At 40.0% G+C, this 16,997-nt stretch overlaps 1 protein-coding gene across 1 annotated transcript in view; it reads right to left on the bottom strand.

Moving 5' to 3' along the window:
* Window positions 1–4,600: 4,600 nt before the first annotated feature.
* PPP1R16B (protein phosphatase 1 regulatory subunit 16B) overlaps window positions 4,601–16,997 on the bottom strand; it is an 80,274-nt gene continuing 67,877 nt past the window's right edge. The window contains exon 11 of the mRNA XM_063455705.1: window positions 4,601–6,653. Coding sequence (XP_063311775.1) covers window positions 6,177–6,653 — 477 coding nt within the window. The 3' untranslated portion in view covers window positions 4,601–6,176. The remainder of the gene's footprint in view (window positions 6,654–16,997) is intronic.

Genomic DNA, 16,997 nt, shown 5'->3' with positions numbered 1-16,997 from the left:
AAGATGTATTTGCTGTATAGAAAGTCAATTTTCCTTGGTTGTATTTTTTCTGAAGACGGGCTCCCCATCCCAACTGGCTGGTATCTGTAGTTATAACAATCCACGGAATGTTTCCTGGGGGAGATCCTTTGAATAGGAATTTCTTCTGCAGCCACCACACAAGCGATTGGTGAACCTGAGGAGTAATTTTGATTGGTTGATGCAGGTTCTCTGATTTGAATTGGCAAAGAAAAGTGTCTTGGAAAGTTCTCATTCTCCATTGTCCCCATCTTGTCAGGCCTTTAGTGGAGGATATGGAGCCTAGCAGTCTTTTCTGCTCAGGCTACACTGGATGCCAACATGTCTTTGACTTTCCTTATAATTCTTGTACCTTTGGAAGTGTTGAACAGGGCTCCCCGGTATATCATGTTCTGATAGTCAGTTGGCTCTTGGTTTTGTTGGTTTTCCAACCATGATGCTGAAGGAATTGCAGACATATATGTCCGTGATTTATTAAGGTTTCTTCGTTTTCTGCCAGCATTAATATGTCGTCTAGATAATGATAAATGGCTAGGTCTTTTTTCTTAAGTTCTGCTATTAAAACGACCAGAACCTTGGAGAATGTACGTGGAGCTGTACTTAGACCGAATGGAAGGGCACGGAATTGGAAGTGACCTTCTTCCATTGCGAATCTGAGAAATTTTTGATGTTGCTGAACGATGGGAATATGGAAATAAGCATCTGCCAAGTCCAGCTGGCCACCTCCTGGGCCCCATGTGACAGGCCATTGAACCGCTCTTCTCAGCTTCCCCCACCTTCTGGCACCTAGCTTGGTGCATCCTATGCATCCACCCTGCAACAAGTAAACCGTCATTTCTTGAATTTCATGTGGAAGCAGGTATAATGGACAAGCAAAAAAGATCTGCGTGACTTTGACAATGGCCAAATAGTATCTGCAAAAGGACATGTCTTGTGAGGTGTATGCAGTGGTTAGTACCTACCAAACACGGTGCAAGGAAGGACAACCAGTGTCAGTGTCATAAACGCACTTTGAGGAGACCAAAAGCTAGTCAATCTGGTCCGATCACACAGAAGAGCAACTGTAGCTCAAATTGCTGAAAAAATAAAGGGACACTATGGGCACCCAGACCACTTCATCTCATTGCAGTGGTCTAAGTGTAGTGTCCCTGTACCAATAAACCTGAAGCAGAAAACATTGCAGTTTTTGAGAAAATGCAATGTTTAACATTGAAGGGTTAGGACTACTTTTAGTAGCGGTCTACCACACAGCCACTGGAGGTGCTTCCTGTTGTTTCAAAGTGTTTAATTCTTTACATGAGGATGTCCAGGATCATCTAAAGTTTATCTGGTGACTTCATCAATCTACAGTGTCAGAACATACAGTGTATCGCAGATTGCTGTGTATGGGGCTGCGAAGTAGCAGACTGATCAGAGTGCCTATGATAACACCTGTCCACCACCGAAAGCACCTTCCATGGGGACATAAGTGTCAAAACTGAACCAATGAGCTATGGAAAAAGGTTGCCTGTTCTGATGAATCACGTTTTCTTTTAGATCAGGTGGATGACCGTGTGTATTGTATGTGTGTCGTTTACCTGGGGACAAGATGACAGCAGGAAGCAGTGTTATGCTCTGGGCAATATTCTGCTGGAAAACCATGGGTCCTGGCATTCATGTGGATGTTACTTCGAGACTTACTACCTAACCAGAGATTGTTGGGGACCACATACACCCCTTCGTGACAATGGTGTTCCCTGATGTGGTAGTGGCTTCTTTTAGGAGGATAATGTACCCTGACAGTTGTTCAGCAATGGTTTGAGGAACATGACAAAGAGTTCAAGGTGTTGTCTTTGTGCTGGAACAACAAATCTGATTGAGGAAGGCCCCACCGTGCAACTTGCAACACGATTCTTGCAATGACAACATATATACACATACCGAGTTAGATCATGTGGTGTATTCTTATGACATGATTTTCTATATCGTGTAGACATCACTCCCGGTGTTCGCAACAGGCTGACAGTGAAGGGATAATACTCTAATTGGGGAGTGTAATTGTTCAATTATTTTTGTCTATATACACACATATTTATGGTTTTAGCATTATCTTGATAATGACCCAGTAGGGTCAAAAGGTTGAGGTTTTTGGGCATGTATTACTAAAGTTAATTCCACGGTTAGAAGTCCTTTAAATGCTGTCAATTTGATTGAGGTAACAAGCCTTTGTCTAGACTAGCACGGGTTAATATGAAATTGAATATTCAGTTGTTGCTTCCCTAGATGTAAGATGCTTTTATTATGTCAATAAATAAAAAAACTGAAACAGAAGAACGAACAGATTCACTCATTATACAGGAAGAAAGCGCTGATCACAGTAATTTAATTCCGGAAGTACTAATCTTGTTAACAGTAAGCAGAGCTCTTTAAATTGCTCCTGGTGGTATGTGATCTTTCCGTGATGGGTGGGGTGGACGAATTTGTTCAAGGAGAATATGTATGAAAATTTGGAAAGATAGGATGAGAGCCAGGTGTAGACTGAACCAGTGATACCAAAATGAGCCTAATATGACAAATTATGATGAGAAAACTTTATCAAATATAGCAGAAAGGTTAAAGAGGATAAAAAATGATGACATCTGTATACTTGGTCAGTGAGAAGAGCAGTTTCTAGGACAGTGGTCCCCAACCTTTTTTCACTTGAGTACCCCATGGCAGCACATTTCCATAAATTGCACCCCTCATATTAGCAAAATAATTGTAATTAAACTAGTTGTTATTTCAAATGTATGTTTTCCTGTCCCATTTTACATTTTTCTCTGCCCTAGGCTCCCCTTTCTTCTCATCTGTCCCCTAAAAATAATATTTAAAAAAATAAAAATAATAATAATATGGGGGCATGGCTAGCAGTGACTAACCACATGAAATAATATTGATTGTCAAGCAATGCTTGATCAAGATGGTACCTGCTGTTGTGTCATGGCTAGCAAGTTTGTAACTTTATGCACAAATAAAAATAATATATATATATATATATATATATATATATATATATATATATATATATATATATATATATATATAGATTATTGTCCGTGCACTTAGTTCGATTCACTTTTGTGCAAAACTCTGCAAATGTTTGGAACATGCAGTGTTGAAAATATTACTTTTTAATGGGGATCAGACAGACCAACTGCATGCACTCCTCTCAAAGGAAATATTGGGATTTAGTTGAGAGGGGTGCATGCAGTTGGTCTGTCTGATCCCCATGAAAAAGTAAAGTTTTCAACCCTGCATGTTCCAAACATTTGCAGATTTTTGTACAAAAGTGAATTGAACTAAGTGCATGGTCAAATTACCTATGAGGGTGAATTTGGACCAGCCTTGAGAGGGAGCACACTTGTACGGCTTCCTACAGAGCCAGTGACTGTCCGTACCGCAGTGCTGTGAGACTGATTTCTTTTATGTGTTTTATTTGGAATAAAGTATCTTCTTACCGTTCAGCTGGTGATTAGTAAGGGCATCCATCCAAATATTTGTGCCAGTATACTTTATATTATAGATAACGGTGTTATCTGTGACAGTTACAAGTAGAAAGATCGTTTCCTTTTTACATGGAAACATTTGGCACTTATATGCATTGATTTCCTGTCCATGCACATCTACACACACACATGCAGATACAGACATAAAGATACACACACTGACACACATGCAGATACACAGACACAAAAAGACAATGACACACACAGACACACATACAGATACAGACACACAGATACAAACACACATACAGATACAGATACGCAGATACAAACACTGACACACATACACATATACAGACACAAACACTAGCACAAATGGAGATGGAAAGACAAACACACACATACACATGTAGATACAGACATAAAGATACACACACGCAGATACACAGATACACAGATACAATGACACATACACAGACACACATACAGATACAAACACTGACACACATACAGATACACAGATACAAACACTGACACACATACACATAGACAGACACAAATACTAGCACAAATGGAGATGGAAAGACAAACACACACATACACATGTAGATACAGACATAAAGATACACACACTGACACACATGCAGATACACAGACACACAGAGACAATGACACACATACAGATACAGACACACAGATACAAACACTGACACACATACAGATACAGACATACATATATACAGACACAAACACAAGCACAAATGGACATGGAAACACACACACACACTGACACACATGTAGATACACAGACATACAGACACAAACACTAGCACACATGCAGATGCACAGACACAGAAATACAAACAGTGACAAACATACAGTTGCACAGACACACTGATACACACACACACTGCCACACATACAGATGTACAGACATGCAGATACAAACAATGACACACATATAGATACAGACACAGATACACACAGCAACAAATAAAGATACACAGATACAAACACTGCCACACATACACATACAGATACATATACAAACATTACATACATACAGGTCAACATTTTAGCCACCCTCCAGTTCTGGTTAATTACAAAACATACAGAAAACAGTTTCAAATGAATTTTATTACAAAAAGGCATTATTTTTACTGTGTTTGCAAAAAGTTTGCAAAAAGGTTATTGTCTACAGGTGCATACATGTAGCAACGCATATTACAGAAACAGTGATGCTATGCATAGTTATCACATACCATATCCATTTCACACAGCGCTAGCCAGATACTGCCCTGATGCACATTAGTCTGTGTATATACAAATTTCCCTATAGCTATTGCTTGGCTTAGAAGCAAACAACAATCACACAGTCAAAAGGCCCAAGGATAGGGTGAAAGGTGCCTCCATATGGACAACTTAAAGCTTATGCTGGTGGACCTAATTCTTCTAGAGAACATTGACCCATTTTTATACAACATTCCACCCTTGGGTTTGTTTTGCTATGTATATGTGCGTGCGTGCGTGTGTGTGTACATATATATATATATACACATATACATATATAGGGCTTAAAATGGCAACTCCTGCACCGCTAGCCAGGTCACTGCAAACCTAGGGGTCCATGGCACACTCATTAGAAGTGGATTTCTACTCGTCAGGGCTGAATTTTTACTTGCCAATGGCTAGTGTGTGTATCACAGCAGTAGCTATGTTGCTGTTCTTACAAATCTTGGGCAGGAGGGAGCATCTATGTTCCAGTTTTGTCCCGGAAGTGAGTATTGCCCCTAGTGGACAGTGTTAGTCACACCACGCAATACATTTTTAATTGCATGGCATGACACTGCACACTGTGCAATTCAAATAATAATAGGCAGATCATGCAATATTATTTTATATGCTCTCATCATTTTGGTAATTTCGGGACTTTACGGGAGTGCCTGACTATTTTCTATCATATTTATATCATAAACACAGGTATTCACAGTTATGTGCACATAAATATACAGTGAGTGCATTTGCTGAAATACATACAGTAGTTCTATAGATATACTTTACATTGCAATGTTTATTTAGAAAAACGCATTGCATTGTGTATACACCTATAAATAAATTAGCATATTTACAAGTATATTAAGCTCTTTATATAAATAGATAAAATCCTATGCACAAATGCACACAGAGGTCTATATACATAACTGTCTATATATAAGTATACATAGGTCAGTGTATATAAATATACAAATAGTGCTGTATACAGGGGACCACATAGTTCTGTATGTTCAAATGTACACCTTATTCTGGGTAATGTACAAATACAAACTGCACAATTCACTGTTCTTGCAGTGCATAAAAGGACAACTAGTATAAGTAAGCGTGTAAAAATGTTAAATCTCATACTTTGAAAAATTTTAGGATATTTAAAATTACACAGTATGGTTTTGTTTTTGTTTAAATGGGGGAAGCCGTTTATTTTCATTTTTTTGCTTCCACCTTACTTTTTCGAAAGCCTACAGGAAATGCTCTTTAGAGGTTATTTAATTTTAAAGTGCACTTCCCGTAGCTAGTTTCAACACATGAAAATGTTTACCCATATAGTTGTGAAAGGTAGAAAAAGCTCTTTGAAAATGGGAGCGATTTGAATATTGGCTAGTTTCCCTTTAAAGTGCTGGTATATATTCTGATCACGTTTTAGGACATCCGACAGCATCGAAGTAATTTTCCCTCGTCTTCTTCATCCTCTTCCATGGGAGATTTTAGCCTCAGGATGGGGGGGTCCCCACTGCTTGGTGTATAATAGATAGGTGTTCCATTAAAACACCAAGTTGGGGTCCCAGGTTCGCTGGAATAGTCTAGGGACCCTGCTCTTTGTAAGTCTCCGTTAATCCTCTGTGAGTATCTCCCTTGTTTGGCTGCTGATCTCTGCCGTTTTAGCTCAGAGAGGGTGATGGGCGTTTGGTCCAAGACGCTGTTCCACAGAGGTCCTGAGTTATAAGATGGCAGGGAGTGGTTGGAGTTACCATTGATTACTGGAGTGGGTAGGCTTGAATCACTGATGGTCGGAGGGCAATAGAAGGAAGGAATAGGGGAGCAGTAACCATTCCGATACTGAGGTTCTGAAAAGTTGTCCTGCAGACCTAAAGAAGGCTGAACGTCCATTGGTTCTCTCTGTGGAAAAAAAAAAGAGAATATTATCAGTATATCACAGTGCAGGAGATGTTCTGGACACGCTCACAGCATTGAGCATTGCATCTGCACAACAATTAGGTCTTTCATTTCCTGCCACTGTGTTGCGACTAATCACAACACTGCTAGAGTGAAAGATGCATACATGGAAGACGCACTTATTATCTTATGGATACATTAGGCTCAAACAAGTAATATTATATCACAAGTGGAATATGCTTAAATTGCGATTTAAAAATCATATAAAAAGTAAAAAATGTAAATTAAAAAAATACTTCACCTTAGAAGCTCCTAAAATTACTGCAAGCCTACAAGAATTGCATCTCTAGCACTAACCTTTCCCAGATCAGCAAATTATAGAAAAATCAGAACCAGTTTTGGCCATTTGTGGTTTTTAACCGAACAGCAATTGTTTGAGGGATACAGTAGTTTCATTCATGAAAAGATATTCATGACACCACTATGGAAGAAGACATACATAAGGCACATGTATGGCGCACACATCATGCAAGTATTCATTCAAGCATTGGAAGTTATACCTATCTATTGTGATCTTATGAAGCAAAAGGGCAGGAAGTATTTTTTTGCAAATGGCTTTTGTTAAATACATGATAACGCAGAAAGTCACAAAAGTGCCCTTATATAAAAGACAGTGTTGATGTCCACATGTGTTCCAAAAAACAATGTTTCAAAACTGATAAGATGGCTGACTGCCTTTCCGCGATTTCCAACTGGATTGCTGCTTACTTCCTTTAACTCAACCTGTCAAAAACAGAACTTCTGGTCTTTCCTTCCTCAAGTGTTGCTACTCCAATGTCTGTCTCCCTCCAAGTCAACGGCGCCACCACCACCTATACCTCACAGGTTCGCAGCCTAGTTGTTCTCTTTGACTCCGACCTCTCCTTCACCCCTCATGTCCAGTCGATTGCCAAATCCTGCCACTTCCATCTAAAAAACAGCGCGCATCCACCCCTATTTAACAACAGACGCAGCTAAGGTGCTGGTCGCCCACACCTCCCACGGCCCCCCCCCCCTCTATCAGTCCCTACACCTACCTATCCTCCCTAATACACAAGTATGTCCCGTCGGCCCCTGCGCTCTGCCGAAGACCTACGTCTATCCCCTGTCTGTACTCCCACATCTGATGCTTGCCTCCAAGATTTCTCCAGGGCTGCACCTTTTTGGTTAAACTCCCTTCCCTTCTCCGTTAGACTTTCACCCAGTCTCCACTCCTTCAAAAAAAATCTTTGAAAACTCACTTCCTCAGGAAAGCATATCATCTAAACTGTTAGTGGGTTTTCATTCCCCCCCCATGACTCCTCTCCTGCAACTGTCAAAAATAATCTACTAAGTTCTCAGTGATTATTTTTCGAGCAACCTATTTCATTACACCTACCGTATTTTTCGCTCCATAAGACGCACCTCACCATAAGATGCACCTAGTGTTTCTTACTATGGGACAGTTTGTACAGAATATTTTTTTCTTCCCTGTCCCATAGTGTCCCCCCCTCCCATAGTCTTCTCCTCTCTCCCATAGTCTTCACCCACCCCCTCCCCATAGACTTCATCCCCCCCCCTCCCCATAGACTTCATCCCCCCCCTCCCCATAGACTTCATCCACCCCCTCCCCATAGACTTCATCCACCCCCTCCCCATAGACTTCATCTCCCCCCCTCCCCATAGACTTCATCTCCCCCCCTCCCCATAGACTTCATCTCCCCCCCTCCCCATAGACTTCATCTCCCCCCCTCCCCATAGACTTCATCTCCCCCCCTCCCCATAGACTTCATCTCCCCCCCTCCCCATAGACTTCATCTCCCCCCCTCCCCATAGACTTCATCTCCCCCCTCCCCATAGACTTCATCCCCCTCCCCATATTCTTCTCTCCCATACTGTCCCCCTCCCCTTGTCCCATAATTGCTTACCTGTCTTGCAGCGTTGGCCGGCAGCACAGGGCGCACCACGGTAGTGGAACTTGAATTTCATGTTCGGGTTTCCGGCGGGACTGAAAGGAAGTGCGCACTCAGCTTGTGCACACTTCCTTTCAGTCCCGCCGGAAACCGGAACATGAAATTCAAGTTCCAGTACCGCGGTGCGCCCTGTGCTGCCGGCCAACGCTGCAAGACAGGTAAGTAAAGCTTCATATTCGCTCCATAAGACGCACAGACATTTCCCCTCACTTTTGAGGGGAAAAAAAGTGCGTCTTATGGAGCGAAAAATACGGTACTTCTTAGTGATTACTTTTCTAGCAACCTATTTCATTACCCCTACTTGTACTCTTTGTGTCACTATAGCCCACTACCTCTAGCATGTAAGCTCATTGAGCAGGGCCCTCAACCCCTCTGTTCCTGTGTGTCCCACTTGTCTGATTACAATTACATGTCAGTTAGTCCACCCATTGTACAGCGCTACGGAATTTGCTGGCGCTATATAAATAATAAAATAATAATATAGACAACAGCCATCTTACATTGGAAACACACACAGTGATCAAATCCTTTTTTTTACTGCTGCTTTTTAACGCAACTTAAATGTATTATTTTTAAGGTCTGCTATAAGAACAAAATAGAAATGAAAATTGAAATGTGCTGAAAATAAAGTGACATTAGCAACAGATTTGCGTAACTCTGGTTCTGAAGTGGTTAAAACACATCGATGCATAATTGTAAAAAAATACAGAGCACTATAAGAAAACAACCACAGTGTGTACACTCGCAGCCCCTGACTTTCGCCTCAACGCAAGGATTTAGTATGTTGTAGCTTGGAGCAATTCCTCCATCTGTTTTTACCTACAGTAAATTCTTCTTAAACTGTCTGAATTCCTAAGATGACAAACCCTAATGACATGTTTTGCTATAGGTTTTTCCTTGTTATCTTCTGTGCATATAGAATTATCTACATTCCTAATCATTCTAATGTGCAATAGCATAACATGAATTACTGTTCAATGAGCATCTGGTACTCATGTTAACCCTGTGTATACTCTAACCTCTGCTAACAATTAACCATTACTGCACAGATATGTATAACAATAAAAAACGATGAATGATTGTGTTATCGAGGAAACATTACGATACTTGTGATTATGGAATAATGCATTGTCTTGCAATAAGGTTTCACCAAATAATTATTGGTCACACGGGATACCAAACAGGGGTATATGTTAACACCCTAAATATGTTAGACATTATTTAGCTTTTTTTTTTTTTTTTTTTTTTACCCCTTTGGGAAGAGAGCTTAGGAAGTTGATGAATGCATGTTTGGATGAAGTTTGCACTGCAATTATTACACGTGAAAAGGGATAGTCTTCACTACAACTTGGTGTTGAGTGAATGAACCTGTGACAAATTCCTTATTTTATTTATTTTTTATTTTATCTTACTGTAACTAACCCCTTGTACTTCTTATTTGAGTTCGGGAGAGTGCGAACGAACATACTATACGGTCATGTGAATTATAGCCCATTCGTATAGTACGTTCATTCGTACTCTCCCGAAAATCCAACCAGGTCATGAGAAATAAATCGCTTTATCGTTCGCATACCCAAACATCAGTCGAAACCTGATGAACAACAGGCATGTTTTATTATGGCTATATGGCCCACTTTTATACACAGACCTCCAGCATGGGGGTCTCCAGCAGAAACATGGGTAAAACACACCTCTGTGTGTGGGAGATAAGTGAGTGTACTTTGTTTAAACTAATTATCTCCCAGGCACTAGAGGTACAGAAAATAAAACATAAAAGCCCCCAAAACATACACAATATTAATAGGAACCCCCACAAGTCTTATATCCCTGGATAGCCTGGATCCAAGTACCCAAAGTGTCCAAATAGCTCTCAGATCCCATGAATACAGTCAAAGCGTGTTCGGGAGTTGCAAAATGAACAAAATACCGAACGTTTCCCCTGGCTCTTAGGTAGCAATTGTTCGTCTCATTGCACATAGCTTGCCGACGAACAGCACTCTCCTGGCTTGTCGGGAAAAGAAGCAGGCGGCGGTACAGAGTTACCGATGTTCGGGAGGTCTCGTATCCAGCCTGGAGTTACAGACGCTCAACGACCAAGTACCGCTGCATGTGTCTTTCGGTTATACGAACGGCGATCGCCAGAGAGAGCACTTAACTTTGTGGTTACTTTGAAGATAATGAGCCAGGGGGTGTTCTACGTTCGGTAGATAGAACTAACGAATAAAGGGGACAAAAAACTTGGGCTTAAAAGAATAACAGGGTCCCTAGGTAGTTTGTCACACTAACTCCATAAACCTTTTTAGATAGGCTTATGAAAAAGGGGAAATCGATAACTGCAAGAAACTGGCTGATTATTGGCCTTCCATTTATTATACATTTTATATAATTACAGTCCAACATGTACGGAATGCAAAGTTTTATGAGCACAGCCAGTCGTTTCTATGGTTTTTTAAAGCTAGCTCAGCATTATGGGAAATATGAGGTCTGTCCGGAAAGTATCCAGCCATTGTCAATTCTTTTTTTTTCTTCTATATTTTCTCCTTGCTGATTTTATTTAAAACGTTTTCCCTCTCTTGTTGTTTCTATTCCCCTCCTTGTGGGTGCTGCTGCTGCTGAGCTAATTAGGGGGAGTGCCCCTTAATTTCCACCTGGCTGTGTGGGATTTGTATTGCCAATATAAACCCACTACTGACTCACAGAGCTTGCTCACTGGAGTTTGCTTGAAAGTAGGCTATTTCAAGTAGTCTTTTTTAAGTAGGAGTTAAAACAACAGGAGTTGAAATCAAGAGGGTAAATATTGTTTTTGCTCACTTGTGTTTTTTGTAACTGGGGGTGAGTGCTAGCAAGATTACACGTTTTACTCAGTGTACATCCTGCTGCATGTATGCATGCCTGGATAAATCTGTCCAGGGTCCATACCTCTGTGGTGGGTGTGAGCGAGTGGCTTTTCTGGAAGCTCGGATTGGAGATCTGGAGAGGCAAATTGCAACACTGAGGGAGATTGATAATCGTGAGAGGAGTCCGCTGCTCACTGAGCAGAGTTTAGTGGGTGCAGGTAGTGGAGTGGGAGGAGATGAGACAGTTGGAGAACAGGCACATAGCTTGGTAACAGTGGGGCGAGGAGGCAGAGGGGGAGGTGAGAGTAAAGGTTTAGCTAGTCCTGATCTAGTGCAGCCTAACAGATTTGCCCATTTGAGTGAAGATGTTGGTAGCATCAGCTCAGGAGTAGCTATACTGCAGGAAGCTGTTCCTTCTAACAGCTGTGTGAACAGCCCCTCTAGTACGGGTGGGGTTGAGAGGGTAAGGAAGTCTAGACAGGTTATGGTGGTATGGGACTCTATTATTAAGAGAGTAGATAGGGTAATCTGCCACACTGATCGACTCAACCGGACAGTTTGCTGTCTCCCGGGTGCTCGGGTCCGGCATGTTGCCGACAGATTGGAGGGATTATTGGGAGGGGCTGGGAATGACCCAGCTGTCATGGTCCATATTGGTACCAATGACAAAGTCAGAGGAAAATGGAAGGTCCTAAAGAGTGAGTTCAGGGATATAGGAAGTAAGCTAAAGAAAAGGACCTCCAAGGTAATATTTTCAGAAATATTACCTGTGCCGCGCGCTACAGCAGAAAGGCTGCGGGGGATTAGAGAGGTCAATGCGTGGCTGAAGTCTTGGTGCAGGAGGGAGGGTTTTGGGTTTTTAGAGCACTGGGCCGATTTTGCGCTTGGGTACAACCTGTATAGTCATGATGGATTGCACCTAAACGGAAGAGGGTCTGCTGTGCTGGGGGATAGGATGGCTAGAAGGTTGGAGGAGATTTTAAACTAGTAGTAGGGGGGGAGGCTCAAAGCAATCTAGAAAATGGAGATGGGATAGAAAGGAGATGGGCTTTAGCTCAGAAAAAAAGCGGGTAGAGATGGGGGAGGGGGAAGCTCAGAACAGAGGAGGTATGTAATATTGATAATTCACAAAAAGTACAAATGACTCATGGTAATATTAAATGTATGCTTACTAATGCAAGGAGCCTATATAACAAAATGGGGGAACTAGAGGCAATAGCATACACTAAACAATACGATATAATAGGCATAACAGAAACATGGTGGGATGAGACACATGACTGGGCAGTTAACTTAAATGGGTACACGTTATTTAGGAAGGATAGGAAAAACAAGAAGGGTGGTGGGGTATGTTTGTATGTCAGCCATGAGTTAAAGTCAAATCTTAGGCATGTGGAGTGTGACGAGGAAAATGTGGAAGCTTTATGGGTAGATATCTGCTTGGGGCAAACAAAGGGAAATACGTTATTGGTTGGGATATGTTATAAACCACCAAATGTAAATATTAATGAGGAAGAACTGCTGTTAGAGCAAATTGGTAAAGCTGCAAATCGGGGTAACACGTTAATTATTGGAGATTTTAATTACCCGGACATAAATTGGGATAGAGGGACTAGTACTTCAGCTAGGGGAATCAGTTTTTTGAATGTGTTAAATGACACCTTTATGTCATAACTGGTTCAAGCACCAACTAGAAAGGATGCTTGTCTGGAGCACGTGGGGTATATTAAAACGTATAATTTTAAAAAAGCCAATTTTAATAAGATTAGGGCAGCTCTACAACATATCGACTGGCATAAACTCCTTAGTGATAAAAAAATGGAAACTATTCAAACAAATATTAGAAAGGTACATTTCACAGTATGTACCATTGGGTAATAAATATAAAAGAAACAAATTAAAACCAATGCGGCTTAGTGGAGAAGTAAAACAAGAGATTAAAAATAAGAAAAGGGCTTTTAAAGCATTTAAATAGGACAAATCAGAGGCATCCTATATAAAAGATATAAGGAAGCCAATAATACTTGCAAAAAGGCAATTAAAGTGGCTAAACTAGAAAATGAGAAATTGATAGCCAAATAATGCAAAACCAACCCCAACATTTTTTTCAAGTACATTAATTCTAAAAAAACAAAAAATGAAAGTGTAGGTACACTGAAAACAGAGATGGGTCTGTTAGTCGATGAAGACCAGGAAAAGGCAGAAATTTTAAATAACTATTTTTCTTCAGTATATATTAATGAGGATCCTATGGCAAGAGATATGCAAATGATTGCTGCAACAAACTTGCAGATAACTTGTGATTGTATAACTTGAGACAAGGTGCTACAGCTATTAAATAAAATTAATGTAAATAAAGCTCCGGGGCCTGACTGTATCCACCCACAAGTACTTAAGGAGCTAAGTGGGGAAATAAGTGAACCTCTGTATTTAATTTTTCAAGATTCTTTTGTTTCAGGTATTGTACCGGAGGATTGGAGGAAGGCAGATGTTGTTCCTATATTTAAAAAGGGTTCAAAATCCTTGCCTGGAAATTATAGACCTGTGAGCTTAACTTCTGTGACTGGGAAATTATTTGAACGGCTATTAAGGGATAATATTCAGGAATTAATTGGGAAGAACTGTGTTATTAGCAATAATCAGCATGGTTTTATGAAACATAGGTCATGTCAAACTAACCTAATTGCATTCTACGAAGAAGTAAGTAGAAATATAGATCACGGTGTTGCAGTGGATGTGATCTACTTGAAATTTTGCCAAGGCATTTGATACGGTTCCTCACAATAGGTTAGTCTTCAAACTAAAAGAAATTGGTCTAGATGAATATTCTTGATCTTGGGTAGAACATTGGCTTAAAGATAGAGTACAACGAGTTCTCATAAATGGTAAATTTTCAAGCTGGAAAAAAGTGGTAAGTGGTGTCCCTCAGGGTTCTGTTTTGGGACCGCTTCTATTTAACATATTTATAAATGATCTTGAAATGGGCATTGAAAGCCATGTATCAGTGTTTGCAGATGACACAAAACTTTGTAAAGTAATAAAATGTGAGCAGGATATTGCTTTGCTGCAGAGGGATTTGGATAGATTGGGGGACTGGGCACTAAAATGGCAGATGAAATTTAACGTAGAAAAATGCAAAGTTATGAACTTCGGGGTTAAGAATGCACAAGCAATTTACACCCTAAATGGTAGTGAACTAGGGATAACCACACACGAGAAGGATTTGGGAATTGTTATAGACAACAAATTAGGTAGCAAAATGCAATGTCAATCTGCCGTTGCTAAGGCCAGTAAGGTTTTGTCATGTATAAATAGGGGCATAAATTCTCGAGATGAAAATATATTTTGCCTCTTTATAAATTGCTGGTAAGACCACACCTTGAATATGCTGTGCAATTTTGGGCACCTGTTCTAAAGAAAGATATCATGGCACTAGAAAAAGTGCAGAGACGAGCTACAAAATTGATAAAAGGAATGGAGCATTTTAGTTATGAAGAAAGGTTAAAAAATGTAAATCTCTTTAGTTTGGAAAAACGGCGCCTGAGAGGGGATATGATTACATTATACATGATAACATTATACAACTATATTCGGGGCCAGTACAAACCATTATCTGGAAATCTATTCATAAACAGGGCTATACATAGGACACAAGGTCACACATTTAGGCTTGAAGAGAGGAGATTTCATCTAAGGCAAAGAAAAGGTTTTTTTACAGTAAGAGCAATAAGGATATGGAATTCTTTGCCTGAAGAGGTGGTTTTGTCAGAGTGTATACAGATGTTTAAACTGCAATTGGATAAATACTTGCAAAAACATAACATACAGGGATATAATTTCTAGTTAGTGGGGTAATAGCTGCTTGATCCAAGGAGACATCTGACTGCTATTTTGGGGTCAAGAAGGAATTTTTTCCTAGTTTGTTGCAAAATTGGAATCGCTTCAGACTGGGTTTTTTGCCTTCTTTTGGATCAACAGCAAAAGAATATGTGAGGAAGGCTGAACTTGATGGACGCAAGTCTCTTTTCAGCTATGTAACTATGTAATTTAACGAAAACAGTTTGCGCGACATAAATATAACCTGACAGTCAAGGAGAGTGAACTGGAATGCGCATGCGTGGACAATGACAACTTCACTGTACTAGTCAGCGGGCAAGCTAGATGCCGTTGAGTGAGCATGTGTACTGTCTGGCCGTCGCATTCAAAATTAAAGAGAGTTGAGCAACAAATTTGCATCAAATATTGTGTTAAGCTTCAACAATCCTCTATGGAAACTATTCGGATGATTCAGAAGACTTTTGGGGACGATGCAATGAGTGCATCGCAAATGAAATCACCCAGGTGAAAAAGCCCCCACAGCCCAGACTTGGCGTCCTGCAACTTCTGGCTTTTTCAAAAACTAAAATCACCTTTGAAAGGGATTTCAGACCGTTGATGAGTTTCAGGTAAATACGACGAGGCAGCTGATGGCGATTCCAACAAAGGATTTTGCAGAGTGTTTTGAACAGTGGAAGAGACGCTAGGAGAACTGTGTGAGGTCCCAGGGTGCCTACTTTAACCCCTTAAGGACGGCGGTTGTTCTATGCCGTCCTTTTTGGGCAGGCTCTAAATGCCGGAGGGTGGCATAGAACGTCCTTGCCGTCACGGGCAGTTACCGGATCCCCGACGATCCCACGGAATAGCCGGCTAATGAAGTGCCTGCGAGGGGACAGCTTGAGCTCTCAGGCTGTCCCCCTAGAGCCTGTACAAAAGTTTTAAAAAGTTAATAAAAGTTATAAAACAGTTTTTAAATTAAATAAAAAAGTACTTAGAACATATATATAAGTACTTTTATATACACATACATCATTATTTAAAGTGTATTTTTATATTAATACATATAATTATATTATAATAGAACACGAAAATTGGGGAATATGTATAAAATGAGTCATGTTCTGAAAAGAGTTTGTATACATAACATCTATAATAATTATATATATATTAATATTAAAATACACTTAGAATGATTTTAATTATATATATAATTATATTTATGTAACATAAAAATGATCAATAAATAAAGAAAGAAAGAAAAAAGAAAAAAGAAAAAAGAAATTAAATTTTTTAAATAAAATTATATACCTGTTTAAATTCGTTCTAACTGTATTTTAATATTAAAGGAACACTATAGTCACCTAAATTACTTTAGCTAAATAAAGCAGTTTTAGTGTATAGATCATTCCCCTGCAATTTCACTGCTCAATTCACTGTCATTTAGGAGTTAAATCACTTTGTTTCTGTTTATGCAGCCCTAGCCACACCTCCCCTGGCTATGATTGACAGAGCCTGCATGAAAAAAAGAAAACTGTTTTCACTTTCAAACAGATGTAATTTACCTTAAATACTTGTATCTCAATCTCTAAATTGAACTTTAATCACATACAGGAGGCTCTTGCAGGGTCTAGCAAGCTATTAACATAGCAGGGCATAAGAAAATCTTAATTAAACAGAACTTGCAATAAAGAAAGCCTAAATAG

Source organism: Pelobates fuscus, chromosome 5, assembly GCF_036172605.1.
Source record: "Pelobates fuscus isolate aPelFus1 chromosome 5, aPelFus1.pri, whole genome shotgun sequence".
In the NCBI taxonomy this organism is placed as follows: Eukaryota; Metazoa; Chordata; class Amphibia; order Anura; family Pelobatidae; genus Pelobates; species Pelobates fuscus.
This window is presented reverse-complemented; position numbering and strand designations above follow the sequence as displayed.